We start from the raw sequence: 27874 nt of genomic DNA on the forward strand, positions 1-27874 counted from the left end.
TGAGAAGTTTGTGGATTTTTTCTGCTCCATGTACAAAAATGATGAGACTGGCTTTAGTACAGTACAGGTGGAGGACGGGTGTCCATTTGCTGCTGCTCCTCAGGAAGCCAAGTGTCTAGGATGAAACCAGAAGTTGCCATATACTGTGCTCCCCTTATGGTATGCATAAACCGTGCCATGTGTGCTAAGGATTCCAAGCTTTAAACAGCTTTGAAGCAAACAGCATGCATTATGACTCATTACCAATTACTAGATCCACACTTGACAAAACAACTCCCAGGCTTGCCTCTGGCACAGCATAGAGAAACTCTGGTATCATGGAGATGTCATCAGAATGTATACAATTTGGCTCCACAGACAAGATGTGCCCAAGAGATCAGGAAGACTACGTTGCACACATCTCTCCTGTGTGCAAAGCACTGCATAGGCAGAGGTAATGTGAAATGTGTATGGTACAGTATATCACAACCTAGATTGTGATAATGTGTGTTTATTGTTTATATTACACTGCATGTACATGGGATATATCAGGGCTGACAAACACAAAGAGTCAGTATGGTTGGACATCTATGAATGGTTCTACCATTAGATAGTAGCAAACAGCATGCTGAGAAGCAGTAGCCCTCTTCTCTATTGGAGAACAGATAGCCACGTGGTCTATCATGTGATCTGTCCTGTTTAAAGCTTGGAATCCTTAGCACACATGGCACGGTTTATGCATACCGTAAGGGGAGCACAGTATATGGCAACTTCTGGTTTCATCCTAGACACTTGGCTGCCTGAGGAGCAGCAGCAAATGGACACCCGTCCTCCACCTGTACTGTACTAAAGCCAGTCCCATCATTTTTGTACATGGAGCAGAAAAAATCCACAAACTTCTCATGCATTTCCTACCAATCAGAAATACAGTTAAAAATTAAAACAAAATAATTGATATACAGTATATCTCTTTTCAAGAAACCCAAAATCAGCTTCCTAAACCACCTGGCTGCTTCAGGCCATTGAAAGGTGGTGTTAAAGTAAGTGTCAGTTGCCAGTATAGTTGATTTCATACATGGGATATGAAGAGGACACCTCAAATAGCAAAACGTTTTGGGTCAATCCTGTGGACAGCTCCCAAGGCCCATGAGCCTGGCGAGGGGACACTACCAATCCTGAGGACCCCTGAACCTGTTCTATATCCTCTGTTTGCTATTACTGCCTGCTCATCTGTACCCTCTAAGCAAGTGAGCAGTGAGAAGAGTGAGAAGTAAGAGCAGAAGATTTTATTTTCTACAAAGGAAAGTGGAATTCTTAAGACAAATGGAATGTAGACAGTTTGGGAAAGAAAGATGGACTCAGCCTTAATACAATCTTACTGTTCACTTCTCCTGCTCCCATAGAGTACCTGGATTGACTGGGACCCGCAGGGAGAGAGAACAACCAAATGAAGGCTCAGCCAAGAAATTTTGCTACCGGAGGCAGAATAGTAAATGGCATCTCATGACTGCTGGATCAAAATGTGCAGTGCCTAAAACAAGAAACTTATTCTAGCACCTGAGATGGAAAATTCCACAGATGCCTCTCCTACATCTCTGAAAGTAAAAAAGAATATAATAATGAAACCGCAATTTGTTGATCTTTCAGCATATGGCAGCCATCTCACTCTGGCTAATGGTAAGAGGGAATGGGCAGCAGAGGGAGACCTGTTACAAAGACAGCTTCCAGGTAATTTCTCCTAAGTGAAATCAGAAAAAGTCAGCAAATGGTTTTAACGTTATCATTAAAAAATAAATCTTAAAATGTGTCATCATAGCAGTATTCTATGTCAGAATTCTTCAAACTGCCAAAAGAAGAATCTTCCTGAAATCTCTCATGCTGCATAACAAACGTCATGCAGCATATGACTGGTTGGTGACGTCTCATTAGCTGAGTGAGGGCTCTGACATAACATGAGACAACATTTAAAAAAATAAAAAGTAGGATGATTGTGGTGTTCCACATTCAGAAGGAAGTGGTGTTTTATTACTAGAACCCATTTTATTTTCTTCAGTCTAACAATAGAACCCAATCCATACTGGAGAGGCAGAATTTTTAATTTTTTCCATATGGGTTGCCAAGGAGAGAAGTCGGCTCAGACTAAATCCTCAGCTCTTAAGAGCTGTCTGTTCCCTTTGGCCCTTCCCCCCCAAGTCTTGGGTCCTGTCCTCACTCAACCGGAGCCTTCCATCTGCTCTTCCATCCTCAGATTTAATGGGCTTTAGCACTGGAGAATAAAATTCTTTTTCCCCCCCTCCCTCTCTCTCCATCACTTGCTACTGGGGCTGTCACAAGGAGGTCCCCTGCTCCTTCCCACTACTCTGTGCCTCTTTGCGATGTGGTGATGGTGTCAAGAGAAAATCCTCCTCTTCATTACTTATTAAATACAGTAGACTCTCTGCTGCTGATCTGCAATTTGCCTCCTGCCTGTCCATCTACATTGGTCTTTACTTGCCCTGATTCTTCAAGCCTTCCTAGAGGTCCTTGTATGGTTGATATGAATCACCCCCCCACACCCTTACCTAACCAGCAGCAGGGCTGATGCTGCTGTATGTAGAGCAGAGTGTAACCATACTCCAAACATAGGAAACAAAACCATTGTTTGAGGTCAAGGCAAGCCATGCTGTTTTTATAGACCAAGAGAAGGGTGTGTGTCATGGTGGTGGTGGAAAGAAGAAAGAAAAAGGGCAAACATATGAAAAGAAATTCCTTTGAAACATGTCTGTTTTCTTGTCTCCCTTATTCCTCATCCCAAAGAAACCCTGCATTTCTTCCATTCTCCTTCAGCCACTTCGCTTGCCTCTTTGCTTCCTGAATGGGAATGACAATGATGTTGGGAAAAATGGGAGGCAGTCAGAAAAGAGGAAGACCACATTGCAGATGGATTGTCTCAGTCAAAGAAAGCACTACCCTGAGTCTGGAAGATCTGAGCTGGGCTATTGATGATAGGGTGACTTGGGGGTCTCTCATTCAAAGGATCACCATCAGTCAAAGCCAACTTGATGGCATTCCACAACTACAAAACCCAACCATTTCTCCCTCAATCCATTGACAAGAGAAGACAGGAAATATCAGTTCTTCTGCAACTGGAGAAACAGCCAGGGTGTGAGGCATAGGTACATCCCCTTCTGAAATGGAAGCATTTCTGAGCCATATGTCTGCAGCCATAAGACAGAGCTGCAAATATTTACCTTTTTTGGCTGCCGCCCTCAGAATCTTCCAGGCAGCATGATGGCCATGCTATCTGAGAGATCCTGAGAGCTGTAGTCCAAAAATGTATTTTTTCTGCATTCTGCAATAGCTAATGATCAAGCCAATCCCAAATTACGCAATATCTTTGATGAAGAACATCTTTAGAGTCCTACTGCCCAACTTTCCAGTTTTGTAGTATTGCCAAGTTGTGTTTATAGCATCTGGAGTGCATGTAGTCCTTTGTATAGTTGCCTCAAAATAAAGTCTTGTTTGGCTATTTTTAAAAAGTTTTGTACTGCAAATCAAATAAGAAAATAATTTAAAAGTATGAGTATTCATTTTTCCAGGATACACATTTTTATAAAGTTCATTTTCAAATTGCCAGCTTGTAGAAATTTGGAGGTGGGGGAACAAAAACAGTTATTGGGTTTGGGTACACCATCACAACCACTACCTAGTCTTGCTGCAGAAAGTACTCTCAACAAAAAGATACACCTCCCCACAACACTTCCCCACTAGCAATCATACTTCTTGGAATATGTGTTATGCTTTAAATAATTAAACACACACACCATCATCTGCTGCTCCAGTTCCTTCTGGAATCTATGATTCCTGATTAACCTAACTCCAGTTATTATCCCTCTGTAGTATGTGCTTGTTTTATTTGTGTTGTGGACTTCTGTTAGTTGGAGTGGGGTGAGAATTGCAATACAAAAAGCATACAGTCTAAAGCAACCTTCCCCAGCCTAGTTCATTCCAAATGTGCTGTACTGCAAGTCCCATCAGCCAGCACAGCCATTGATAATGGGGCTGTAATCCAACAGATCTGGAGAATGCCAGGTCAAGGGTGGCTGATCTCTAAGAAAGCAGGGACAACACAAAAAGAGAGATGGGATGGAAGAAACAAGGTAAAACAAAGGATGAGTGCATGCAGACATAGTATCTAAGCATCTCCACCACTAACTCTAAGAAACAGAGCTAGTCTTATTGAAACTTGTCCTTGTTTTTCTCCTCAAAATCCCTCATGTATTTCTTTTGAGAAGGCACCTTCAAAGCCATCTTGGTTTTTTGCTTGAGGCAAAGCTAAGTCTAGACTCCCAAGTCTGAACAAGTTTGTCCACTGTAAGGAAGGCTTTCCTTCAGCTGTTACTAACTTTCAATTCTATGGAGACATTGGTGGCAACACCCACAAAACAGCTCAGAAACAACCAGTATCAGTAGTTAGGGTGTACCCCAAGTATGCATGTGCATAGACCACCTGCATTACTAAATTTAACGAAACTCTTGGGGGGGATGGGCTTCCCTCAAAATTCCTTGAATGTGCTGCCTGTACAGAAATCTACCCAGTCACCTTAAAATTTCAGTTTCAGCAAAATATGGCATTAATCTAAAGACTTTATTACAGCTGAGAATGAAGTGTGTATGTCTATGTGTGTGTGTGTGTGTTAAGATTGTGCTTAGCGTATTGATTACACTCATTGTCTCAAACAGATAAGAAATTATGAGCTCAAGGTCTTACTGAGGCAGGCTGTCAAAGTTGAAAATAAGAGTGATAAGGGCTGACCAAAAATATTTTGCTGCCAGGGGTGAAGAATCAAATGGTATATCATCCACCCAAGTCAGGATGCATTGCACCTAAGACCAGAACTCCAAAATCCCACAAAGGCCTCTGATGCTCCGTTGTCAAGGGGAAGGTGAATCCACCTTCATGTTTTGTTCAAGCTTTACTGAACCCTGAAGCCTACTCTCAAAATAGATCTGGTTCCTTGGATAGCTCCTTTCAAGTTCAAACTAAAACCCAAAGTGGAGTTACCACCCCACTGACATGGAAGTCAGCAGCCTCATTGCTGGCATAAATAGTTCTGCTCCCATGCTATTTAATGTATACATGAAACTGCTAGGAGAGGTTGCCCAGAGTTTTGGGGTTTGGTGCCATCAGTATGCATATGACACCCAACTCAATTATTTCTTCTACCACAAGCTGAGGAAACTGTTTTGGTCCTAAGCCAGTGCTTAGTAATGGACTGGATGAGAGCAAACAAATTGACACTTAATCCAGGCAAGATGGAGGTGCTTCTGGTCAGTTGAAAGGCAGATCAGGGAATAGGCACTCCACCTGTGCTGAATGGGCCTACACTCCCCCCTCCCCTGCAAAGACACAGGTTTTCAGCTTGGATGTACCCCTCAATTCAATTCTGAAAGGGAAATCCAGGTTTCAGCAGTGGCTAGGAGTGCATTTACACATTTAAAATTTGTGTGCCAGCTGTGCCCATTCCTTGAAAGGTCATATATGCCCATTATGAAACATGCCTTAATTACATCCCAGTTGGATTACTATAATGTGCTTTATATGGAGCTGCCTGTGAAGAGTGTTCAGAAATGTCAATTGGTCCAAAGAGCTGCAGCCAGATTGCTAACAGGGACTGGCTACAAAAAGCATGCAACTCCTTCTGCTGCAACAGCTCCACTGTCCATTTTCAGGCATAAGTCAGAGTGCTGGTTATGACCTTTAAAGCCCTATATAGCTTAGGTCCAGGTTATTTGAAGGACTGTTTTCTTCCTTACGAACCAGTCCATGCTCTGAGATCTGCTGGGGAGGCCCTTCTGTCTCTCCCACCTCCCTAACAGGTACACCTGGAGGTAACATAGGAGAGGGCCTTCTCAGTGGCTGCTCCCAGGCTCTAGAATTCCCTTCCTAGAGAAGTTGAACTGGCACTCTCCCTACTTTCTTTTTGCAGACAACCAACGACTTTTCTATTCTGGCAGACATTTGAGGAGTGATTATATAAGGCCCATCTTACACAATGCACTGGATATTGCTAATTGTTGTGCTGGTGTGTATGTGCTTTAATGATATATGTTTTAATCTAGTTTTATTTATTTTTTCTGATTGTTTAATTGTGTTTTAACTTTTGTACCTTGTTGGTTTTTAACATTTTTTTAATTACTGTAAGCTGCTTTGAGTCCCAATCTGGGGAAAGGCAGGGTGGGGTGGGGCGGACAAAAACAACAACAACAGACCATTGCCTAAGGAAGCCACATCATTTCCTTCATGGTAGGGATAATCTGGGTGGTGGTTACACTGCAGTCAATTGATGAATGAAATAATTGCTCAGGGGAACAAGGAAGTGAAATATACGGCTGGATAGGTTTAAAAAATTGGCTGGGTGACACCATTTCCAGCCATATGCCCATCTTTGGAACTGGGGATACATCAATGAAGATAGCTTTCTGTAGCTTCATACCTCTGGCAGGAGATGGGAGCTGATGATCCATGAAATCCCTCCCACAGCTAAGTCTTCTGTTCCTTCTTAAGCAGTAAGAAAAAATGTGATGCAGAAGACTCAAGCATATTTGTGGATGCTCAGAGAGCTGCAGTAAAGCACTGGGGAAATAAGTGTAAATGAATGCTGAAGAGAGTGTGTGAGAGAGAGCGACTGAAAAAAGAACCCCCTAGATCAAAAGTAAGAGTAGCTGACGGGAGTCTTGAGCAAAGTATTAAATGGAAGGAAAAGCCCAATAATTATGGTTCACACCTCTGGCTCCAAACAGTGTGGGTTTGAGGCTTATTTTGTGAGTCTTTGTGAGCACATCAGAACATAATAAATGATTTTAACAGAGCAGGAGGCCATGTGACCCTTTTAAACATATCAGAAATTAAGCTGCATTTTGAGATGGTAAAATACAAACAAAGTAGTACTTCCTGATACTATCCAGCTGCCATGCCTGGGATTGTGCAGGTGGCACATTTGATTTGACTCATAAAGTGACAACCGTCAGGCATGATGTGGGTGTGAGACAGATGATTGGCAAGCATTCACTTTAAGTTGTCATAAAACCTACGTATCCAATGACTAGGAAAAAGGGAGGACACCTTTGCTATGGCACAGATGTACAATCATTTAGCAGAACTTTTAGGAGAAACATAGCCAGATTTGATTAAGGCTGGTACATTTTACATAGCATATAAATGTCCCCATTTTGAATACAGTCTCTGTTGCAAGCCTCACTATGCAAATTGAGTTGTTTCATCTTAGTAGCATGGTGTGTGTTTGTCTCTCTGGCATCAAGAAAGCTCTGTGTTATTTTCTGAATATTATGAATCTGTTCATTTTGATGAGTGGAAATGAGTGTGTACTATGGGTCTGATGAATACAGTTTGTTGGGAAGAATTGACTGTAGGAAAGAAGAGTTTGGGACAGTGTTGAAAGTACATGAAGACTCAAAGCTCAGAGGAATGGGATGAGGGAAATGTCCTGTAGGAATATGGGCAAATGGGGACTAAGATGACATTGATAACAAATGCAGAAAGGATGATGTGCTGAAGCATTCAGAAGTTATTTTCAGGGGCCATTATCACTGGCATCTTTGTGCTGGAAGGAACTGGGAAGCTTCAGTCTCTCTCTCCCCGGATCCCTCCGAAAGCAAGTGCTGACTACCAATCATGGGCATTTTAACCCAAATGCCCTCTTGGGAGAAATCGGGTTTGAGGTGAAGGTGCCTGGCTGTCAATCAAATTAGTTCCGCGATGGTCATAGATGACGCTTGCAGCACTCATTGGGCAATCAGAAGTGTGCTTTCTGCCCCTCCTTTTTTTTAAAGGCCCAGGCACCACTTGTCAAATTTAAAAACCTCAGGGGTGTGTGTGTGTGTGTGTGTGTTGTGGGCATTTGGGTCAGTGTTGTAGTTTATGATCTGCCCTTGGCCCCATTTTCAACCCCAAAATGCAAGCTAGTGCCATCTCTGTATCCTGTATCGAACTCCCTTGCCACCCCGAACGCCTCATACACATGTTGTTATTATTATTATTATTATTATTATTATTATTATTATTATTATTATTCCTCACCTCGGAATGCCAGAAAAGGATGCATTTTTTTTCTTTCCCTAGGCTAACTCTGAATTCTTTAGAGACTGTAGCAAAAGCTGTATCAATTTGCCAATTTGCCTAACTGGAAAGAGAAACATTAACATTCGAATTGTAGCATTCATTCGCATTGCAGCATTCATTCCAAAGGAAAAAAAGGTTTTTACAAAGTACTCTTCTTGCAAAGGGCTCCTGAGGAAGCCAGATCTAAATATAGATCTACCCATTGCAAAAAATATGCACATAGACAGAGAAAAATAATAATAAAAAATAAAAAATAAAAGGGAAAAGGTCCCTGATGGATAGCAGAGGCTTGGCTTGCTCTGGCCACCCCGAACTGCCCTGAATTGACCCTTCCTCCTTCTCACGTTCTATCTATATATCTATTGCCAAAAAACATGCACTTTTTGCCAAAAATAATAATAAAAAAATAAAAACCAAAGGGAAAAAGTCCCTCCTGGAGAGCAGAGGCTTGGCTTGCTGTGGCCCCCTGACCTGCCCTGAATTGAACCTTCCTCCTGCTCATGTTCTAAGGGCACCTAGGTTCCCCAGCCCTGAACTAAAGTAATCTGTGAGTTGCACAGATTCTGTCAGTAGCAATACCCCTCCCTCTTCCCCCATCCCATAATCCTGAACATTAGCTTTCTGCTTTATGTTATTTTCTCTGCTGCTGCACACATTTGTACATGCACGCAAACACACACACACCACTTTTCGACCTTTGATTGTGACCCTGAGTGCAATCCACTGGTGACTAGTTCATGGGATGAACACAGTCTTGTTTAAGCATATCTCCTCCTTCCCTTAAAATATAGTCAAGGCAACCACACAGTCCAAATGAAAAATGCTAAAATCCATGTTAGCGTATTATCTCTTTATCAGGTTAACTCAGAGGTCACAACAGACTGTGCAAGCTCTTGGGTTCTTTACACATCTTCATCAGGCCACGCAAAGGGAAACAAGGTTGGGGGGGGGGTAGTGATGGATGTTCAAGCCATGGGGTCAGCTGTATCTGATTGTAGCCTTAAGATGGCATATGGGAAGGGGATGTAGACATTAAAATCAAGCTCTACTGGGAGAGGGGAGTGACAGTGGTAATATCATGCAGCCATCTAGATGTTACTTGGCTGCAACTCCTGCCAGCCCATGCCAGCACAGCTGATCTTGAGGGATGCTAGGGCTGAGAGCAACTAGAGAGCCGCATTAATGAGTCCTGCCTTCTTAACTTTCTCAGGTATTGGGATAGTTTCATTACACACCTGAGTCTCACCCAAGGACTGCTGGGCCAAAAGAACAATACCAGTAGGAGGGAGAGGCCCATTTTGGAAAATCACAAATCAAGCCATTTTCTTCAAATTGCTTCATTCTGAGGCAGAATCATATTTGTGGAATATGGTTTCTCTCATTTCTGGAAAACAAGATGTAAAGAAAACCCAAACCATTTACAACTGATGGAACAATGTCTGGGTAAGGGCGCACTTTTAAAGCACAATCAGTAGAGTCAGTGTCACAGGATGATTATTATCCTTTTATTCCTCATAGTGAGGTGAACGTGGCTGGCGTTCTTTTCCCAGCAGATGCAACCCTAGGTTGTAACCAAAACAACATTTTTTAAAAAATTATTATTCCCATGGAGAATCATCTGGCTGGAAGCCAGAGATTGTTATACAGAAAGAGCAAACAGCCATGGAGTGGGAAGGTGGGAGGAGGAGGAGGACAGAAGCTCCATTAGACATACAAAGCAAGCTGTCCATTTTTCCCTGTAAAAATAGCATTTTCGTTGCAAAGGCAGGGGCTGTTTCCTGCAATAAAGAAGCTCCCCTTGGAAATGTGTTGTGTTCTTTGTAGATTTTTTTTTAATCTCTTAACATTATTAAAATCATTTATGGCCATCAGTAAGGGTATAAATGTGAGACAGATGCTGACCTGTATTGAGATTATGGTCCCTTTCACAATTATAGCACTGTGATTCCACTTTAGATGCCATTGATGCCTCCTATGGAATTCTGGGACTTGTAGTTTGATCATAGGCATCAGAGGAGGAGCTCCATGGCTGAGAATTCTAAAGGCCTCTCCCTCAGTTGCAAATCCCAGAATGTCATAGAATGGAGCCATGGCAGTAAAAGTGGAATCAAAGTGCTATAAATGGGTAGTATGAAAGGGCTGTATAATTCTAGATACCTTATCTGGGTGTTGGTCCCTTTGGAAACAAGTGGAATTACTTACCTGGAAATATGCTAATGTGTATTTCTTTGACAGGTATTATGGTTGGGATCTGCACCCAATATTGCTGTGTATCCTCACCTTCTAGCAAGAATCTCATTTTTTCAGGGCTCCAGAGGCCAGCCAACCGTGTCACGCTGGAGAAGGTTACTCTGTTTCGCCTCCACCAACACTCTTTTCATACTTGATTTTTCTGCAGACACTCAATCTGTTGTTGGGGCAGACTGATCCTCTTTGAGTTGTTTGAGGCCTTTGTTTAATCTTCCTTTACATTTTTTTTTTAAAGATTCACTTGTACTTCTGCAAACTTTGTGGTTTTCCTCAGCATGCTAATGCAACTGCATTTCTTTTCCTAGTTGTCTTGTTTATTTTCTGTTGTATTTGCTATTACCATTTTATTGAAATATTCTTATACATAAATGTGGGTGTATCCAATAAAGACACCTGCAATAAAATGTCATAAATAAATCATCAAATTTCTGTTTCACATTTTGCTCTATCCCATACTTTACCCGCCTATATAGACTATGAGCAAAATCCTGTACTTGAGTTGTGTCTCTATAAGTGGACTTATGTATGCAGGAATTACAATTGGGCCATTTCATAAAGTCCATGTCCAATAGAGGGCTGCTGTTTCGTTACTGTGAAGCAGAGCCTGGAAAGTGCCCAATGCACATCAAAAACCAATGTGTATTGCATACTGATGCACATCACTCGCTGATGCACATTGATCCCAATATGCATAGAGCACTCTTGCCAGTGTCCTGATACACATCTCAATAATTCACTAACAGGGTTTCTTAGACCCTCTGCTACTTAGCTAAGGATGCAGTTCCATCCTAAAAAGTAGTGGGATTTGAAGTTTTGTGAGGCACTAGCGCTCTTTAGCAGAAAAAGCTGAATACCTAGTAAACTCCAAATCCCCAGATTCTAAAGAATGCAGCTACTGCATTTAAAGTTGTGTCAAACTGCATTATATCTACACTGTAGATGCATCCCAAATATAGGTAGTTAAATTAAGTTAAAGATGATATAGGAATGCAGAGTAGGATTGCAATAATAAACAGTATTATATCACAAAAGAAATACAGAGAAAAAAGATGTACATGAGCCAAAAATATCCAACATAATAACATTATCCAAAAAAGTCCTGAACAATAACTAAATTTCACACAGTTAACATTCTCCTCTGGATGTGGTCCCAATGGCATCTTGATTATGTGCAAACTCAAGAATCAACCCAGACACTTCCAAATTTCCTCATATGTTCTCACCTCATTCACTCCAACAGCTCTGATGCTGGTTTTAGTGCCATTCTCATCAGCAGTCACCACCTGAGTCCACTATTGGGAGGGGGGGCTCTTCAGGGGAAAGACACACATATTAGATTTGTCTGTACATTATTAGGCATATCAGCAAATATCTTGAAATGCAGGGGAAAGTTTTGACCTGTTGAAGCCTTCTCCTCACTTGCCTTTCTTCAGTGGTTTTTTGATCCTCTGCAGCTGTATGGCAACATGTTGGGACATGCTTCCTGGGTACTGACCAGTTGATGACCAGAACTGACCAGAACATGGAAAATATACTTTTGAGGACTACAACCCCCAGATGTTGGGACATGCTTCCTGGGTACTGACCAGTTGATGACCAGAACTGACCAGAACATGGAAAATATACTTTTGAGGACTACAACCCCCAGAATATCCCAGCCAGCATGGAAAAATAGTCCTCCAAAAATCATTTTTCCAAGAGTCGTTCCTGAAAACTCACCCTTTGATTTGATGCTATCACATTGTTAAATGCTAAAAAGCATCCTTAATATTCCTTGGAAAAAACATTGCATTTCCTTGACACTATCAAAGGCTTGTCAGTCCCCTTATTGTTTGCATTCCCTCCAGGACTAAAATATTGCTGAGCCTTTAATGTGTGCACGCTCTCAGGAATACATGTGTGTCAGAGTCCGGAGAAGATTATGTTCAGCATCTCACATGCCCTGACCTGATTTTATCTCACTCTTAATTACATGCAGGTCTCCTTTTTACGGGCCAGCTCTAGCCACCTGGCTGCTTAGCTTCTCATGTGAAACAATTCACAGATTAATGGATTTACATATGCACAAAGCATCTGGTAAGAGTCACTTAGGTTTGGAAGCATGAGGCCCAGGGTGGCATGAATTATCATATGCTCATGCATTGGCAGTTGAAATTTATGAACATTACAGGCTCCTCTGATCCATTCTCTCTCTGGTCCCCAGTCCTCTGCTGCTTGGGAAGTAGAAACATGCTCTAAGAGGTTGTCAAGTTAGGAAAGTTTCTCATTTCTTCTCCTAAAAGGGACATTCTGCTTCTCTACAAAAAGCTGTTCTAGTTGTTCAGACATTTAGTGATACTCTAGTGTGCAAGACTCTGAAGTATTGACGTGCATGACGTTGCTTTACTAGTGATTTCTTTTTTCTTTTTTTCTCTTGTGACTCTTTGCTGAATTCATGGTTTCTCTGTATAACCATGGACAAAAATTTGGACGGGTTTTGTAGCTGTATATGAGCTTGGAAACATTACCTTTTTGGACTACAACTACAAAATTGCCCAGCCAATATGGACATTGGCCATGTTAGATTCTAGGAAATGTAATGGAAAAAGCAATGTTTCTGTGTATGGAACAAGATGTAAGAATTGGAATTGCATCAGGGGCCCTGGAACTGTTCTAAGGTGGGAATTCAGGATTGGTGGGCAGATTGTTATTAATTTTGCTTCCTTACAGGTACTTGCACAGGGAAGGCAAATTACTTTTCCCATCCATTATCTTTCAAGCATCCTTAAATATGAAAACAAGCACAATGTGTACTTTAGAAATGCTTGCCATGTGTTCAGTGTAGCCTACTATCCAATAAGTATGCATAGTATGAATTTCAAGCAGCCTTCATTATTTCTGGAAGGACTCTGTGACAACAGCTATTTTAATATTTCCTAGTGCTTGACTCAAGCCCCCTGCCCTTCCTGCTCCACTGTTCCAAGATCTATGAGTTGTATAGCATGTAGCTCTTCCTCTATTATTCATTCTCTTACCAAGAAGAGAAAGCTAAAAAAACCCTGGACTTTTTCTTTAAGGAGGGCCCCATACCCAGCCAACCTACCGCTGCTCTCTCTGCAGCCTCTAAAGCTTGCATTACAGCCTCCCCCTTGGATTGATCAGCTGGGCAGCAGAGGCAAAATGCCTGTTACAAGGCTCCCAAGGTTGCTGTTTACGTGTAACATAATGGTGATGGATAAACAGCAATCTCAGGCAGTGGTGTCACTAGGGTTGGTGTCACCCCAGTATGGTAATTCATGTTGTCACCCCTAGGCTCAGAGTCTAGGCTAGGCCCATGGTCACTCAGCAGTAGATCAAGACTCAGTGGAATAGAGGCTCTGGTCTACTTACTGCCAATGGCTGGTAGACCAAGGCACCTGAACAGATGATCCATGTACCATGTTGTTCTGGTCTACCCACCTTGTTGTCCTGAAGGGGTCCAAGCATGACTTGCCAACAGAAGAGTCTTCCAGCAGTTTGCTATGGCTTGCCAACCACAACCCAGCTGGTCTCCTTGACACCTCCAGACAGATGGACCATGACCTACCCAGGACCTCCAGTCTCTATGAACCCCAGTCTACCCATGCAGCAGTACACTCCACACTGGAAGGCAGACATGCCCCTCTCACTTATTATCCAGTAGAGACCACACACCACACCCTCCAAGAAATGCCTCTAATCTCAAGAGATATTAAGGAACTGAAGCAAGTTGAAATGGGAGAAAGTGTGTGTGTTAGAGTGTGTGCTTGTACACACACGTGTATGCATGTGCAGATGACTGCCACCTGTCATAGGATGCTGCACTGGGAGCCAGAAAGATTCTCCGTCCTAGTCTTAAACCTTGACTGTCTTTACAGGCACTGTCTTGTAATTCTTTCCCTATTGAATTCTTTCCGTATTGTTGAAATTCCAAGAATTTGCTGCCTCTTTTGAAATGATCCTGTGCTTGTGTGTGTGTGTTGCTCAATGCTTCTGTGGATCAAGGTCAAACTACTCCCTTCCTCCATTCAACCCTCTTTTCCCCCTTTTACAAGAAGTAGGGCAAAACTCCATTATTAAACTCTGGCAAAAAAGAAGAGCTTTAGGGTGGGAGTCACATGCACAGTAGAGAAGAGGCTGGTTCCAAGATGCTGTTTCCCTGACAACCAGGAAGCAGAAGGCAACACAAACAAGGGATGGGAGGGGACTTCTGAGAGTTACCATTAACCATATCTGCTAAACCAGAACTTGATCTGGAGTTACTGGAGCTTGCCTGTTGCAATGTGACCACCATGGTACTAATCCAGGCCTACTTGGTGTTCCATTTCCAGCTATTTCTTTACTTTTCTCTTCCTCCCATTTCTGAATACAGAGGAGGGGGCCTGGAAATAAATCTGTCTGGGGTGGTGGTGGCATCCAGCCACCTGAAGTTCTGCAGATCATGGCCATGCCCACTTCCTCCCTCTACCATCTTTTGGTAATTTCTCAGCATCCATATGGTTTTGTTTCTCCCCCTTTTAACAGCTTGAAATGCTTCTCCTAAGACTTAGTTACTGACAGTAAAATGTGTTGGTACTTTTGGTGTCACCCATTTCCCTTTGACCTTATCCAGTTGGATGCACTTTTCAAATTGAAAGCAGTCCTCCCATCCTTTTCATGGTCTGTGATAGTGCAGATACAAGATTCCCTTACTGTCTTCTGTGAAATAGTGTTTTTGCCTCCTGCTCCAACAGCTAGGCCTCTTGGAGCATCAGTGCAAATGCCTAGCCCAGGGGTAGGCAACCTACGGCCCGTGGACCGAATACGGCCCAGCGAAGCCTTGGGACCGGCTCCAGCCCGGTCCTGCCGCTGGGGCCTTTGGCCTCTCGCGCAAGGGGGCAAGGGGGGGCAATTGTCTATAGAAACCTCAGAAACATGCATTTATATTAACATTTTTTTAAAAATCAACATTTTTTTCCGCATGTCCTCCATTTTTTTAAAAAGTGTCCTCCACTTGAAAATTTTGTCCTACATTTGTCCAGGTTTATTTATTTATTTATTTCATTTTTAAAAAATATTTAATTATTTATTTTTTGCCTCCGGCCCCCCAGTTGTCTGAGGGACAGCAACCCGGCCCCCGGCTCAAAAAGGTTGCCTACCCCTGGCCTAGCCTATGGGTGGGGAACTTTTCTGCCAAAGAACTCCAGGAGTTAGGGTCTGATATGGAGCAGTTGGCTTGAGATGTCAGTGCCATTAACCCAGCCCTATTGCTTTTAGTTCTAGAAGATGAGAGACATGGGGTGCATCTACACTGTATAAATAATACAGTTTGACATGATGTTAAATGTCAACTTATGGTATCCTAGCATTTATACTTTTACAAAGTCTTTAACCTTTTCTGCCAAAGAGTTTACAAATCACAGGATTCTGTAGGATGAAGCCATGGCAGTTAGTGTCAAACTGCATCATTTCTACAATGTAGATGCACTCATGGATAGAATGGGTGCTCCTGTGACCTATAGCCACGATGGGCAAGCACTGAGTATTGGAGATAAGACCGTCTTTGTATTTGCCTAGAAGGCAAGTGGTTTGTTTCCAAGGCTAGTTTGCCTAGAAAGCAAATACAAAATCAGGACAAAAAAAAAATTATAACTGGCAGATTCCTGTGCTGGAGCAAGAAACCAAGGCAGCAAAAAGCTGGACAAACCTGATTGTTTAGACAGAAGGATTGGCAGGAGAAGGGAGGTTATGTGCAAGTTGCATCCAACTGGCAGACAGTGTCTGGTCATCTGGTCCATTTGGCCCAGGACATTCAGATACTGTTGTTTCCAGGGCAAGTTGTAGAACTGTGGCAGAAAGCCACCATCTCTTGATGCAATCCTAGAAGGTGTGAAAATGAGCTCCCTGCTGCCTGACAGTTCAGCTGCTCAAGGCATGTCTCTTCCCACCCAGGGGAATTTGCGCTGGTGGAAGAATTCCTTGCTGATTGAAGAATTTTACCCTTATGCAGGTTCCTGTTTCCTGAGAGAGAAACACTTGAAAAATGAAAGCCCCCCCTAGTGTCTTTCATCACTCTTTATTGTGTAAAAATAAACTCAACAATCCATGTAGTTTCAGCAATAAAATGGAGGAAAAAAAGCATGACAAACCAGTAGAAACAGTGCATTTTAAGAACCGCTGATGTGGATTGTGGATGTAAGATAGAGCAACAACTCATTCAAAACCCAGTAAAGATTGATAGCAAGAAATAGGAAAAATATACAGCTTTGGTTAACAGAACGATAACTCAAGAAACATTTATCCTCTTTCACACTGTACAGTATATACAATTATATCACTATCACCCTTTTTTTCAATTTTTGGCAAATCACATGCAATTTGGACTGGATTTATTTACCTTTACATGCTTTTTCCCCTTCATCAGATTATACTTAACATTCATCATTATTTTCAAGGAGGTTTCCAATAAGGATCATTTGCAGATCGATCTTTCAAGGTACAATTTTGTGGGCGATTGGTTTTGAAGAGCACTACTTAAAATGTGCTGCCGTGAGCCAAGGTTTAAAAGCAAGGTATCTAGGATGGGTTTATGTTGATTATATTCAGATAGGTTTTTTCCCCTAGCTCTCTAGCGTTGTGTTTTTGTATGGGTGGTCACATGGCCCACTTCAATATCTAACAAACAGCAGCCTTCCATTAGTGCAACAGTTATCAACCTTGAACTGCTTATTACACCACTATTCATTCGTCTTACATACAGTATTCATTTGCCACGGCTTTAGAATTGGACAAAATGGCTCAGTTAAGCCTCACAAATTTGTCCTTCATCCCTCCCCACATTTTTTCCTCCCTTTTAGCCAGGAAAAAGCCCTTGGCCAGGATCAGAGAGGGTGAGGTAATACAAAGGGCTGATGGCTGCAAATCTATTAGTACAAACCAGGAATTCTTTTAAAAATGAAACCATATAAAACATTATATATTTCAAAATAAGTTTATCATCCTTTTATCCTTAATCTTAAAAGTATTTTTCAGGGAATACCCGTTCATTTTCTATATATTCTTTTCTAATAAAAATACCTTTCTTTTACAATAAGATAAAGTGTGTGTGTGTGTGTGTGTGTGTGTGTGTTTACAAAAACAGGAATGCTTGATGTTTCAAACTGTAGCTAAACTTCCAAGGGAGAGTAAATGCCATTTAACTAATATTACACTGACGCTGCAGTTCTAAACACTGTAGGTAAGTTCCGTGGAAAGTTACTTTGAAACTTATATGCTTAGGATCAAGTGGCAGAGATTGATTCACTGCCTAAACCACAGAAAGGGAAAGGGAAACATCTGGCCTTCCAGATGTTGCTGGACTGTGCCTCCCCATCATCCCTCACCATTGGCTATGCTGCTTATGTATGATGGGAGCTGTAATCCATCAACATGTGGAGGACTACCTGTCCCCCATCCTTGGCCTAAAGTTATGTAACCTCATTGAGTCCTCAGTGGAACTATACTTGTGAAAACAGTCAGTGAATACTTTCCTTAAAGGGAGGTCTTGGGGAACTGTCAGATAGTATTTAGGCAAACACACACACAGCTTGTGTAGTGCTCACATTGTGTTTTTTTATCCCTATTTGTTTGTTTGTTTGTTTTTAAATATAAAAGGACATTACCTGAGAGAGGCATGTATTATTCAGTGCAAAAGGGAACATCAATCGTATTAAGCAGTAGGCTTGTTTTGGGGTGGATCAGATATTTAGTCCATGCTCACGAAAGCTACCTTGATGCTGAAATTGCAACTCCCAGTAAGCCCAGCATGGAAGAGACCATCCCCAGTGGCATCAAAGGGGCAACTCCAAGCACTTTCCACTTTGGTAAGCATCGGTAAGTCTGATCCACCAGCACAGTGTATATATTGCATGGTAGAGGTGCTCAAAGAACAGCTGCTCTCCTCTGGGACAGTTCAAGTACTTAACTGAGAGCTCCACTGCCCCAGGATTTACAAGATTGGGCAAAACTGAAGGGAACAATTCTCACTGATTTAATGGTCACCAGAACTGTTGCTTTAAAAAAATACCCCCAAAAGGTGTAGTGCTATTTATCATGGGGAAGAACGCTGCATCATTAGCCACCTTTCTCCAGCCACACCTGACCTCTACGAATGTGCTTGGATGACATTTGTTTTTAAAGCATGAACTATCACTCAGCAAACCCCCACAGCTCTGCAGTAGCCCATGCAAGCAGACAAGCATTAGACCAGGTAAAACACGGCTGAGGCACCTACTGGAACATGCAAGAAACAACAGGCCACCCTTTGCCTCCCCTGTAAGCCTGCAGGATATCTAAGGGTACCACAAACTGGGACAGAATCATTATGCTTCACTGAAACAACACACCACTTTGCAACCCTTTCCCACTCCAGGGGGAAGAAGATGCACTCTTGTTCAACCAAAGCACAATCCCAATAAGAAAGGCCAAAAGTTACCATTTTCTCGGTCTCCTAAAATGGCTGGTGCCTTTCCAGATAAAAACAATTGTGTCTTGATTAAAATAAGAAATGCATGCTGTCAGCCTTGATGGGTTTGGGAAGGCCCCCCATACTCATACAACCCATTAGTCATTCCTTGTGATGTTGCTGTTTTTTTAAAATAAAATCTAGGGCAGGCTTTTTTCCGACACTTGAGCAAAGAGATGTACTGAGAGGCCCTGTTTCTTCCTTATTCTCCCCACCCCCAAGGCTTTGGGGATGAGACCAGGATTTGCCTTTTGTCCAGTTTCTTTGCAAGTTTGCTTAAAACCTCTCTCTCAAAACAGTTCCCTTCTTCCTTTTGTGAAGGAAGACCTCTTAACCTTTATGAACGCAAAGGATACCTCACATCCCATTGGGCCCAATAAACACAGGGGGGGACAGGCAAGGCGTATTGCTCTATACATCCTGCCCCCGGCAGTGAACCCAATTGGTATTTCAAAGGCAAAAGTCTCAGCTCAGCAGTTATGGCCATGGGAATCGGACTGCAACGGCATGCTTTGCAGCCCACGGCCACTACCCACGCCCCCCTCCCCCCCCCAGCCCTTCAGGTTTATGGCTCTTAGAGTAAAGGAGCACTGGTAAAGGGGATGGGAATGTTTCATACAGCAATAAGAAAATAACCCCACCTCCCAGCCAAGTATTCTGCCAGAGGCCCAGGGTGTAAGGACTTCTGGAAGGGAAGGCAAGTCACAGCCTGCTGGGGAATGAGCAAGAAATGAGGGGAAAGAGGGGGATTCTCTGCCATCTGTGGGCCACAGAGTTTTGGGAGAAACAGTGATTAAACATCTTGGGCAGAAGGGCTATCTGGACTATGACTAGGCTTTGTGATGGCTAACAGAGGCAGATCCTCTAGGCTGTACAGCAAAATGAAGGCAGAATAGGAAAGGGAGCTGTTTTGCAGCTCCTTTAAAAGAGATAGGAGAGGGAGGCTCCTACATATAATAAGCCAGGATCTAGACAAGCCGTCTAGTATCCTAGGCCTGGCAATGCTCCTGAGTCTCACGTATACCCTTAGGGGGCAAAGATGGCTCTGTTGTGCTCTGGCCATGGCCAGTTAGTGGGGGACCACGAGGGGAACCTGAAGAGTTTAAAAGAACAGTCCTGTTCCCCCTACACACCCCAAATCTAGTCAAGCCACCTTCATGTGTCATTCAAAAGCATTTTTATCCTCCTATCGCTCAGAGAATAATTTTTAATACAAAAGGAAAATAAAAGATCTGCCCACAGGTGAATGGCTGCTTTAAAGATTTTGAGTAGAGTAGCAATCCTTTTAGAAAGTATATGCAAATGAAGAGAAATGTGCTGAAAGAGTTGCACCAGCCCAAAGGCACTCAGGCTTCAAAATGAAGTTGGCAAGCCAGAAAAATTAGACCATTTATAATGAGACTTTGGAAAGCAAAAAGGAAAGGGAAAAAAGTCTTGATCCAAATGGGGGGAAATAAGAACAAAAAGGGAGGGGAGAAAAACAGTGAACTCCCCTCCCCTACTTGCCAGGGTACAAGGTTCCCAGTTGCCTTAGAGAAGACTTGACTCAAGTCTCCTAGACCAAAAAAAATTAATTAATTAAAAAGTGATTGATTCTTTAGGAGAAATAATAGGTTTTTTTAAAGGAAGAAAGTCAGCAAAAAGAAAATATATTTGTCCATAATTCATTCCTGAATGGGGGAGAATGTCTGTTAACCAAGGGTGAAATGAATCTGAAACGGGAAAGGGGAGAAACAGCACTTTTAGTTGATCTGACGACAGGCTTCAAATGTCCATTTGGTGGCTCCACCATAAATATCAATGTTGGTCTCAGACCAGGCTATGACACTACCAGAGAGGGCTTTGGTGCTGCAGGTGGCAAGGTTGTAGATCTCCCCTGGGGTGAGCTTTCGGTCCCAGATGTTGAAATGGGCCAGTTCTCCCACAAATGCTTGGGTGGCGTCAAACCCACCTCCAAGGGTATCCTTGAATAAAGAAATTGAAAACAAAAGCATTGGAAACATATCTCTCTCTCTCTCTCTCTCTCTCAATTTTCCTTCCATCCCACTTGAGGTGTAGCCTACAGCCTGACACAACAACCTCTTGAAACAAGCCAGAAAGCTTTTATGGTAGCAGAGAAAGGTCAGCAGGAAGAGACTGCATCAGAGGACTTCAATACAAGGGAGGGAATGTGCAAATTCTGAAGTGCATTTTCCATAGAAAGGTTTTTACAAAAAAAAAATTACAAGACTTTTGGTTGCTGCTTCTAGTGCAGCTGGTACGTTGGCAAGGAAGGAGAATAGAAATGGGATTAGTATTCCATGCCCTTTGCCTAGATTCTTACGTTTTAGGTGACAAAGACCATGTAGTTTCCCCAAGCTGATAAATCCCTGTTTTATCTCTAATGTGGTATGTGAGGCTTAATGCTATCTCTAAATAAGCTGTATTTAAGTTTATGATTTCTGTTGTTACTCATTCTGTTGTTAGAAAACTAAGAACTTCCCATTTATTTTAATATTTTAAATAAATAAGATTCAGCATGTTTGTCTATGTAAAGATTTGAGCAATGATGTGTTTGAGAGACCAGGGGTGAGTAATTGATAGTGAGGAGAGAGAGAAACAAAATGGGTCATTCTTAGATTTATTGTTACATCTTGAGATCCCCCCTCCTTTTCTTTGAAGGGAAGCATAGGAAGATTTTTAAATAAATATGATTGAGCATGTTTGTACGTGCAAAGATTCAAACAGTTATGTGGGGGGGGGGGCAGGTTACTGACAGTGAGGTGAGAGAGAAACAAAATGGGTCATGCTTAGACTTGATCCCACATTTTGAGAGTTTTCTCCATGTGAAAATATAATGAATGGAAACACTACATGAAAATAATTGGATAGCATGACTTTCAGCTTCTGGGTAGCTTGTGTGTTTGAGTGAGGGTGTCGGCAGGTGGGGCGAGCTATGTCACTTGTGCGATAAGCGATGGAGAAAATAACTCCCTGCTTTTGTGAGAAATGGAGGGAGGATGTTTGGATGCCCTGTGATGTGTAATTCCACATGAAATATTCATGTCTACCTTGAGCTAGCTTTAGGCATACAGGCAATCAGGACAGGGCCTTCCCAGGTACACATATCTCCTTCTAAAATACAGGTGTGGAATGTGTCATTGCTATTGTTCCCACAATAGACAAAACCATGGCATGCCCTGCAGATCCTGTGCAGGGGAGAAATGTGTCATTTACTCAATGGGAAGGCCAGTTTCAGTGCATTTTTAAAAAAAAATCATGAGTGACATAAATTCTGGAGAGCACATGTGTCATTGTGCATGAATCTGTGTCACACCAAGGAAAGAACTTGTTTCTTCATGGTTTTCTTACTCGTTTTAAAATTGTCTTCTCCTTCCCTCATTTCATTTGGGTTTACCTTTTCCCCACAATCCCAGTTCTCTACTGTTTCTGTTCTAGAAGAAAAATCTTCCATTTCTATCTTAATCTGCAGTGCTACCTCTGGTGCGGTTGCTTTGCAGTAGCCTATGAAATTTGCTAGAATCAAACGCCGGCCCATGGGACTATAATTATAAAAGGTCTTCTATACTCGTGTGTGCAAGAGACACACTGTGTCAAGGTAGCATGTTGACATAATCACAGTACAGTGGCACCAGGGGCCTCTGACACATGCATGATGAAACCTACCAACACCCAAACCACTAGCATTTGTGCTGGGTTCCAATAAATCCAGCATGAAAATCAGGCATCTAGTACTGAGATGGAATCTGGAATGTGTCTTGAATATATCTTTACAGAGCTCTAAAGGGGAAATTGAGTTCTATTTAATTTAATCCACTATTTCTAGTGTTGAGCCCTTTCTGCGTCAGTCTTTATACTCTCAGCCTTCCATATCCATGGATACTTTAGCCACAGATTCAAGCGCCCACAGCTTGAATATATATATTCCATTTTCACTATTTTACTATCCACTGTATATAATAGGACTTGAACATCCATGGATTTTGGTATCGACAGGGGCCCCTGGAACCAAACGCCAGTGGATACCAAGGACCTACTGTATTATATTTCTGAAAAATCTACACAGCGTAAAGACAAACTTCAGTGGTCAACCCTTTCTTCTGTGCTGCCAGTCTTACCTGTTCCTGACCCAGAACAAGGACCCCTTGTGGCTTGATGGGATGATATGGGGCCAGGTTTTCCCCATTGCCCCGTTGTGTGCCATCCTGGTAAGCCTCCCAGACACCATCACGGGTTGTCCATGTGATGCAGATGTGGTGCCATTTTCCATCATTAATAACAAAAGGAAGCTTTGCTACCTGAAAAAAATAAAAAGGATAATTGCTGCAGGCTCGCAACCCATATAAGAGAGAAAGGGAGTATAGCATGTACAAAAGGTCTAACTGCCAGTCCTTCTTAATCTGGTGCATTCTTTAAGAAGAGGGAAACTTTCACGACAGTCACACAGATTGAGATCTGAAGGGGTTGCAATGATCTGGAATCTACATTCAGGGAAGTTAATGGCGCTGCTTGTTTTACCTTCAAGGACACAAGATCAGGCTTACTGTCTTAAATACCCTAAATGTAACAGACAGGATTTCAAGTAATATCAATATGATTTTCACATTTTGGGAAATCAGCTACATATATATTGGCTTCTTAATTTCTGGAACAAGGTAGCTGATTCTTTCGCAACCAGAAATCTTTCAGAAAATGGATTGCTTACATTAGAAATATATTTTCATATATCTGAGGTAGCACACATCGTTGAAAGCCTAAAGCAAACAGATGCTGCAAAGTGAAACAATCTGGAGGCATTGCCTTTAAAGTGAAGGATTTTCATCTGTCTCAGAATCCCTGCTAAATTGCCTTGTGCACAAAGATCTTTCTTTACCTGCATTTGCATTGACTTGGTGCCATGACATTTAAAAAACAAAGAATCATTAGAATGTTTGTATGGGAAATGTGAATATATACAGTGCTATTTAATGACTTTATTTGAAGCACTGGTGAATGGAGAGAGGAATCAGAGCTTCCAAAGTCTAAAGCTTCTTCCCTGGAGGGTAAGCTTAATATAAGCTCCTCCAACTAATTTTTAAAGTTTTAAATCCTGAGTGTTACATTTAAGTTGGCCCAGAGAAGAGATGGAAACTGACAGAGATTAAAGTCATTTTTAATGTTTTCACTTTACAGATGAAGCTCCAATATTCCAGTACTGTTCTCTGCACAATCAACCAGCACTAACATCCAAAGGTTTCTATGTTCACCTTGTGTAATACACACACACACACACTTGCAGAAAATGTGTAATTTTAATTGCTTAGAAATACATTTCATACTGATCTCACTGCCACTTATTTATTCCTTTGTTTAGTTTTAATAAATAAATTTATTTATATATTTTATTATTATTATTATTGTAACCCGCCTCAATCCACAGGGAGAGGTGGGCTAAATAACAGTAATTATTATTATATAGTATGATTATTACTTTCTTAATCAAAAATTTTAGAAACCAGAAGAGTGCGACTTACCTTGTCATTAATAAGGATCTCCATGGGATTGTTGCCCCACTCAATAAGGACTAACTCATTGGCTTGCCCAGGTACTGCATAAGAGAAGGGTGTACCGACACCAGGGGAAGCGTTCGATTTTATCCACATGCAGATAGTAAAGGCGTACATCTCAGGAAGGCTTTTCTTCACCTTGGCGTACATGTAGTTGGTTCGCAAGGGGAAAGTCAGCTGAAACTTGTCTGTTGGCCTATTATCTTTCTGGCCTGGGGGAAGATAGAAAGGGAGTTCGCAAGCTGTCGAAAGGGGACACTAAGACTGCACTCTCTTAACATACCTCCCTGGAAAATAAGCTCAGCCGAACTCAGTGGGTCTTATTTTATGTATAAATATGTACAGGATTGCACAGGGAGGTCTTTTTTTTGGGTAACCACAAGAGACACGATTACAAGATAAGAGAAGAATATCCGAGTCCCTTTTCAGTACCATGGATAGTGGTCAGAGCCGAATAGTCTTCCCCAGATTTGTTACTGAGATCAAGTCCTTTCTTTCTTTCTTTCTTTCTTTCTTTCTTTCTTTCTTTCCATTACATAATGAGCCTTAAGATGGCAGTATTTAAATCCCTCTAGTACATTTCTGTGCTCTAATCCTGGTCACATGGACAGCGCTTGGAGAATGGGGTCTTTTTCTCACTCCTCCCCCACACCTTTTTTTAAAAAATAAAAAAGTCATAAAGGCTTGCAAAGATAAGGAGAACTAATCATTCCTAAATAGCAAAAGAAGCAGAGGATGCGTATGGTCTCAACAATGGGCCCAGCTTAAGTTTGGGATAGACACAATGTTTAGAAAAAGGAGAAATACGCAACTCCTTGTCCTAGGTCACTTAGAGGGTAGACCTCAATGTACGCAAGCATACGAGGCTGGGCAACTGAAGATCCATTTCCACATTCGGAGTGTGCTGAGTCTAAGATGCTTTACTGGGAGAAGGAGGGTGCAGTATTTCTTTCCAGCATGGGGAACTATCAGTGGGGAACAAGGGCATATCACCTCATGGCCACCTTTTTTTCTCTGTGACCGCAGAGCTGAATCTGCTCAGGATTTAATGCACAGTTGCTCTGTTTAAACAAGAGAAGGGCAAAACTGTCAGGGGGGGGGGGCTGTGTGTGTCTGGGACAGAGGAGAACGGCCGCCTTGCAAATGGACAACTATTGGGAATAAATGCTGACCATTTCAATCCATCATCTCTTTCTTTCTTACTTTCTTTCTCTCCTTCCTTCCTTCCTTCCCTCTTTCCTTCTCTCCTTCCTTTCCTCTTACCTTCTTTTTCTATTCTTCCTTCCTTCCCTTTCCTTCCCACTTTCTTTTCTTCCTTCTTTCCTTCTCTCTTTCCTTCATTCTTTCCTTCCTTCTTTCTTTCTCGCCTATCCTTTCTGCTTTCCTTCCTTCTTTCTTTCTTTCCCTACTTCCTTCCCTCTTCCTTCTTTCCTTTTTTATTTCTCTCCTTCCTTCCTTCCTTCCTTCCTTCCTTCCTTCCTGCTTTCTTTCTCCCTCCCTGCCTCCCTTACCTTTCTCTAAGTCACTGATCCTTTGGTGCAGGGAAGTCAAGGTGCTCTCGATCTTCCCTCTTTCCTCCGACTCGTTCTTGGGGTTGTACTTCCCTTCCTCCAGGCTGTTAATCCGAGAGAGGACTTGCTTCTCTAAATCGTCGATGTTGTTCTGGAGGATATCCTTCAGGGAATTGGTTTGGCTGGAGGAATTCATCCGGCTGAATTGCTGGGCAGAGGGGAATCGGAGAGAGAAAGAGAAGAAGGAGAATATAAGTGGGTTGTCGCAAAACCTGGAGAAATAACCCGGTTTGGCCTCGCTTTAACTCTTTGTCTGGCTCTTTGCTATGGAATTCTGGGAGCTGGAGTTTGTTGTGGGGCTCCGCTGGGTCCCACAACAAACTCCAGCTCCCAGAATTCCATAGCAAAGAGCCACATAGAATTAAAGCGGGGCCAAACCGGGTTATTTCTCCAATCTGGATGCAGCCCGGCTTTTGCTGCAGAGCTGCCTCCCTCTCGAAGCCCCGGGGAATGCAGAGGGAGGGCGGTTGTACCTCCAGGTTTTCCAGGCGGGTCTTGAGAGACTGGAGGGTCTGGCCCAGCTGGCTGAGGGTCTCTGCGGCGGGGGTGCGGGAGAGGTCTCCCATGGTGTTCTTGCCGGAGGCCCCGGGCTGCTTCCTCCGGCCGCCTTCGCCGCCTGCCCCTTCCACGAGGCTCTGGCTCTCGCAGCGGCCCAGTTTGGTGGTCAGCTCCCGGATGGTCTCCTTCTGGTTCATAATGGTCTCCTTCTGCTGGAGGACCGTCTCCCGCAGCTGGAGGACGGTGCTCTTCAGGTCCTCTCCTCCGGGGCCCCCTCCTGCCCCGCTCTGCATAGAAGAGGTGCACATGTCCATGTCCACCGGCACAGAGGTGCAGATGAAGCGCGTCTGGCCGAAACTCTGTCCGCAGCAGCCCCTTAGGAAGGCCAGGGAGGTCAGGAGCAGGCTCCAGCGGAGGGCAGAGGCCCCCATGGCCGAAAGGGTCCCCGCAGCGGCAGCAGTAGGCATGGCCCTGGAGGCACCGCCAGCACCATGGAGCTGTCCCGCGGAGGGCTGCGCAGCCCGGGCCTTTTATGGCGGGAGGGCGGGCAGGGAACACCCCTCCCCCTGTGACGTCACAAACGGGGTGGAATCCCGCTTTAATTGCCTCCCCCTCCCTGCTGTCCTTCCCTGGGAGCAGGAAGAAGACCCCCGCCTGGGCCACACTCTCAGGGCCGCTGGAGGGAATCCCCCGTCTGGGCAATGCGAAGGGTTTGGGATTTCAGCTCCCAGGATCCCCAGCTAGGAGTCAGGGATTCTGGGAGTTGAAATCCAAAACATCTGGAGGACTAAGATTGGGAAGCCCCTGCTCTGCTAGAGGCAAGCTATATTCCCGAATCCGCTTTGGCACCACTTTCAGGGCCATTTTGTGGAATCCCCACTCTTGGAAATGCGAAGGGTTTGGGACTTCAGCTCCCAGGATCCCCAGTCAGGAGTCAGGGATTCTGGGAGTTGAAATCCAAAACATCTAGAAGGCTAAGGTTTGGAAACCAATGCTCTACTAGCGGCACCCCCTACTAGGGCTGTATTCCCTACTGCAGGGAGAATCCGGTTTGGCACCACTTTTACGGTCACTTTATGGAATTCCCGATCTTGAGTCTTCCAGGTGTTTTGGACTTCAGCTTTTAGCGTCCCGGCCGGTCAGGCAGCAGTCGGGGATTCTGGGAGCTGAAGTCCAAAACACCTGGAAGCCTCAAGATTGGAAACCACTACTCTAGAGGCACTCCCTATTAGGGCTGCATTCCCCACTGTGGGGATAATGCGCTCTAGTGCCCCAACCAACTGCACTTCCCAGAATTCCAGACCTTGGAGTTAGGGCCTTTGAAGTAGTGTCCAATTGGATTCTTCCTAGGATGCAGCCCGAGTAAGGGATGCCTGAGCAGTAGTTTCCCAAACCTTTGTCCTCCGGGTGTTTTGGACTTCAGCTCCCA

The 27874-nt window shown here is 43.2% G+C and overlaps 1 protein-coding gene across 1 annotated transcript; it reads right to left on the reverse strand.

The window, feature by feature from the left end:
* Positions 1–16387: 16387 nt before the first annotated feature.
* On the reverse strand, positions 16388–26964 carry NPTX1 (neuronal pentraxin 1). Its single transcript, XM_042454439.1, has 5 exons — positions 26421–26964; positions 25888–26095; positions 24344–24588; positions 22949–23128; positions 16388–20794 (listed from the first exon to the last, which is right to left on the reverse strand). The coding sequence occupies exons 1-5, from the start codon at positions 26910–26912 to the stop codon at positions 20573–20575; spliced, it is 1347 nt and encodes a 448-aa protein (XP_042310373.1). The 5' UTR covers positions 26913–26964; the 3' UTR covers positions 16388–20572.
* Positions 26965–27874: the final 910 nt, after the last annotated feature.

Source organism: Sceloporus undulatus, chromosome 2 (assembly GCF_019175285.1).
Source record: "Sceloporus undulatus isolate JIND9_A2432 ecotype Alabama chromosome 2, SceUnd_v1.1, whole genome shotgun sequence".
NCBI lineage: Eukaryota > Metazoa > Chordata > Lepidosauria > Squamata > Phrynosomatidae > Sceloporus > Sceloporus undulatus.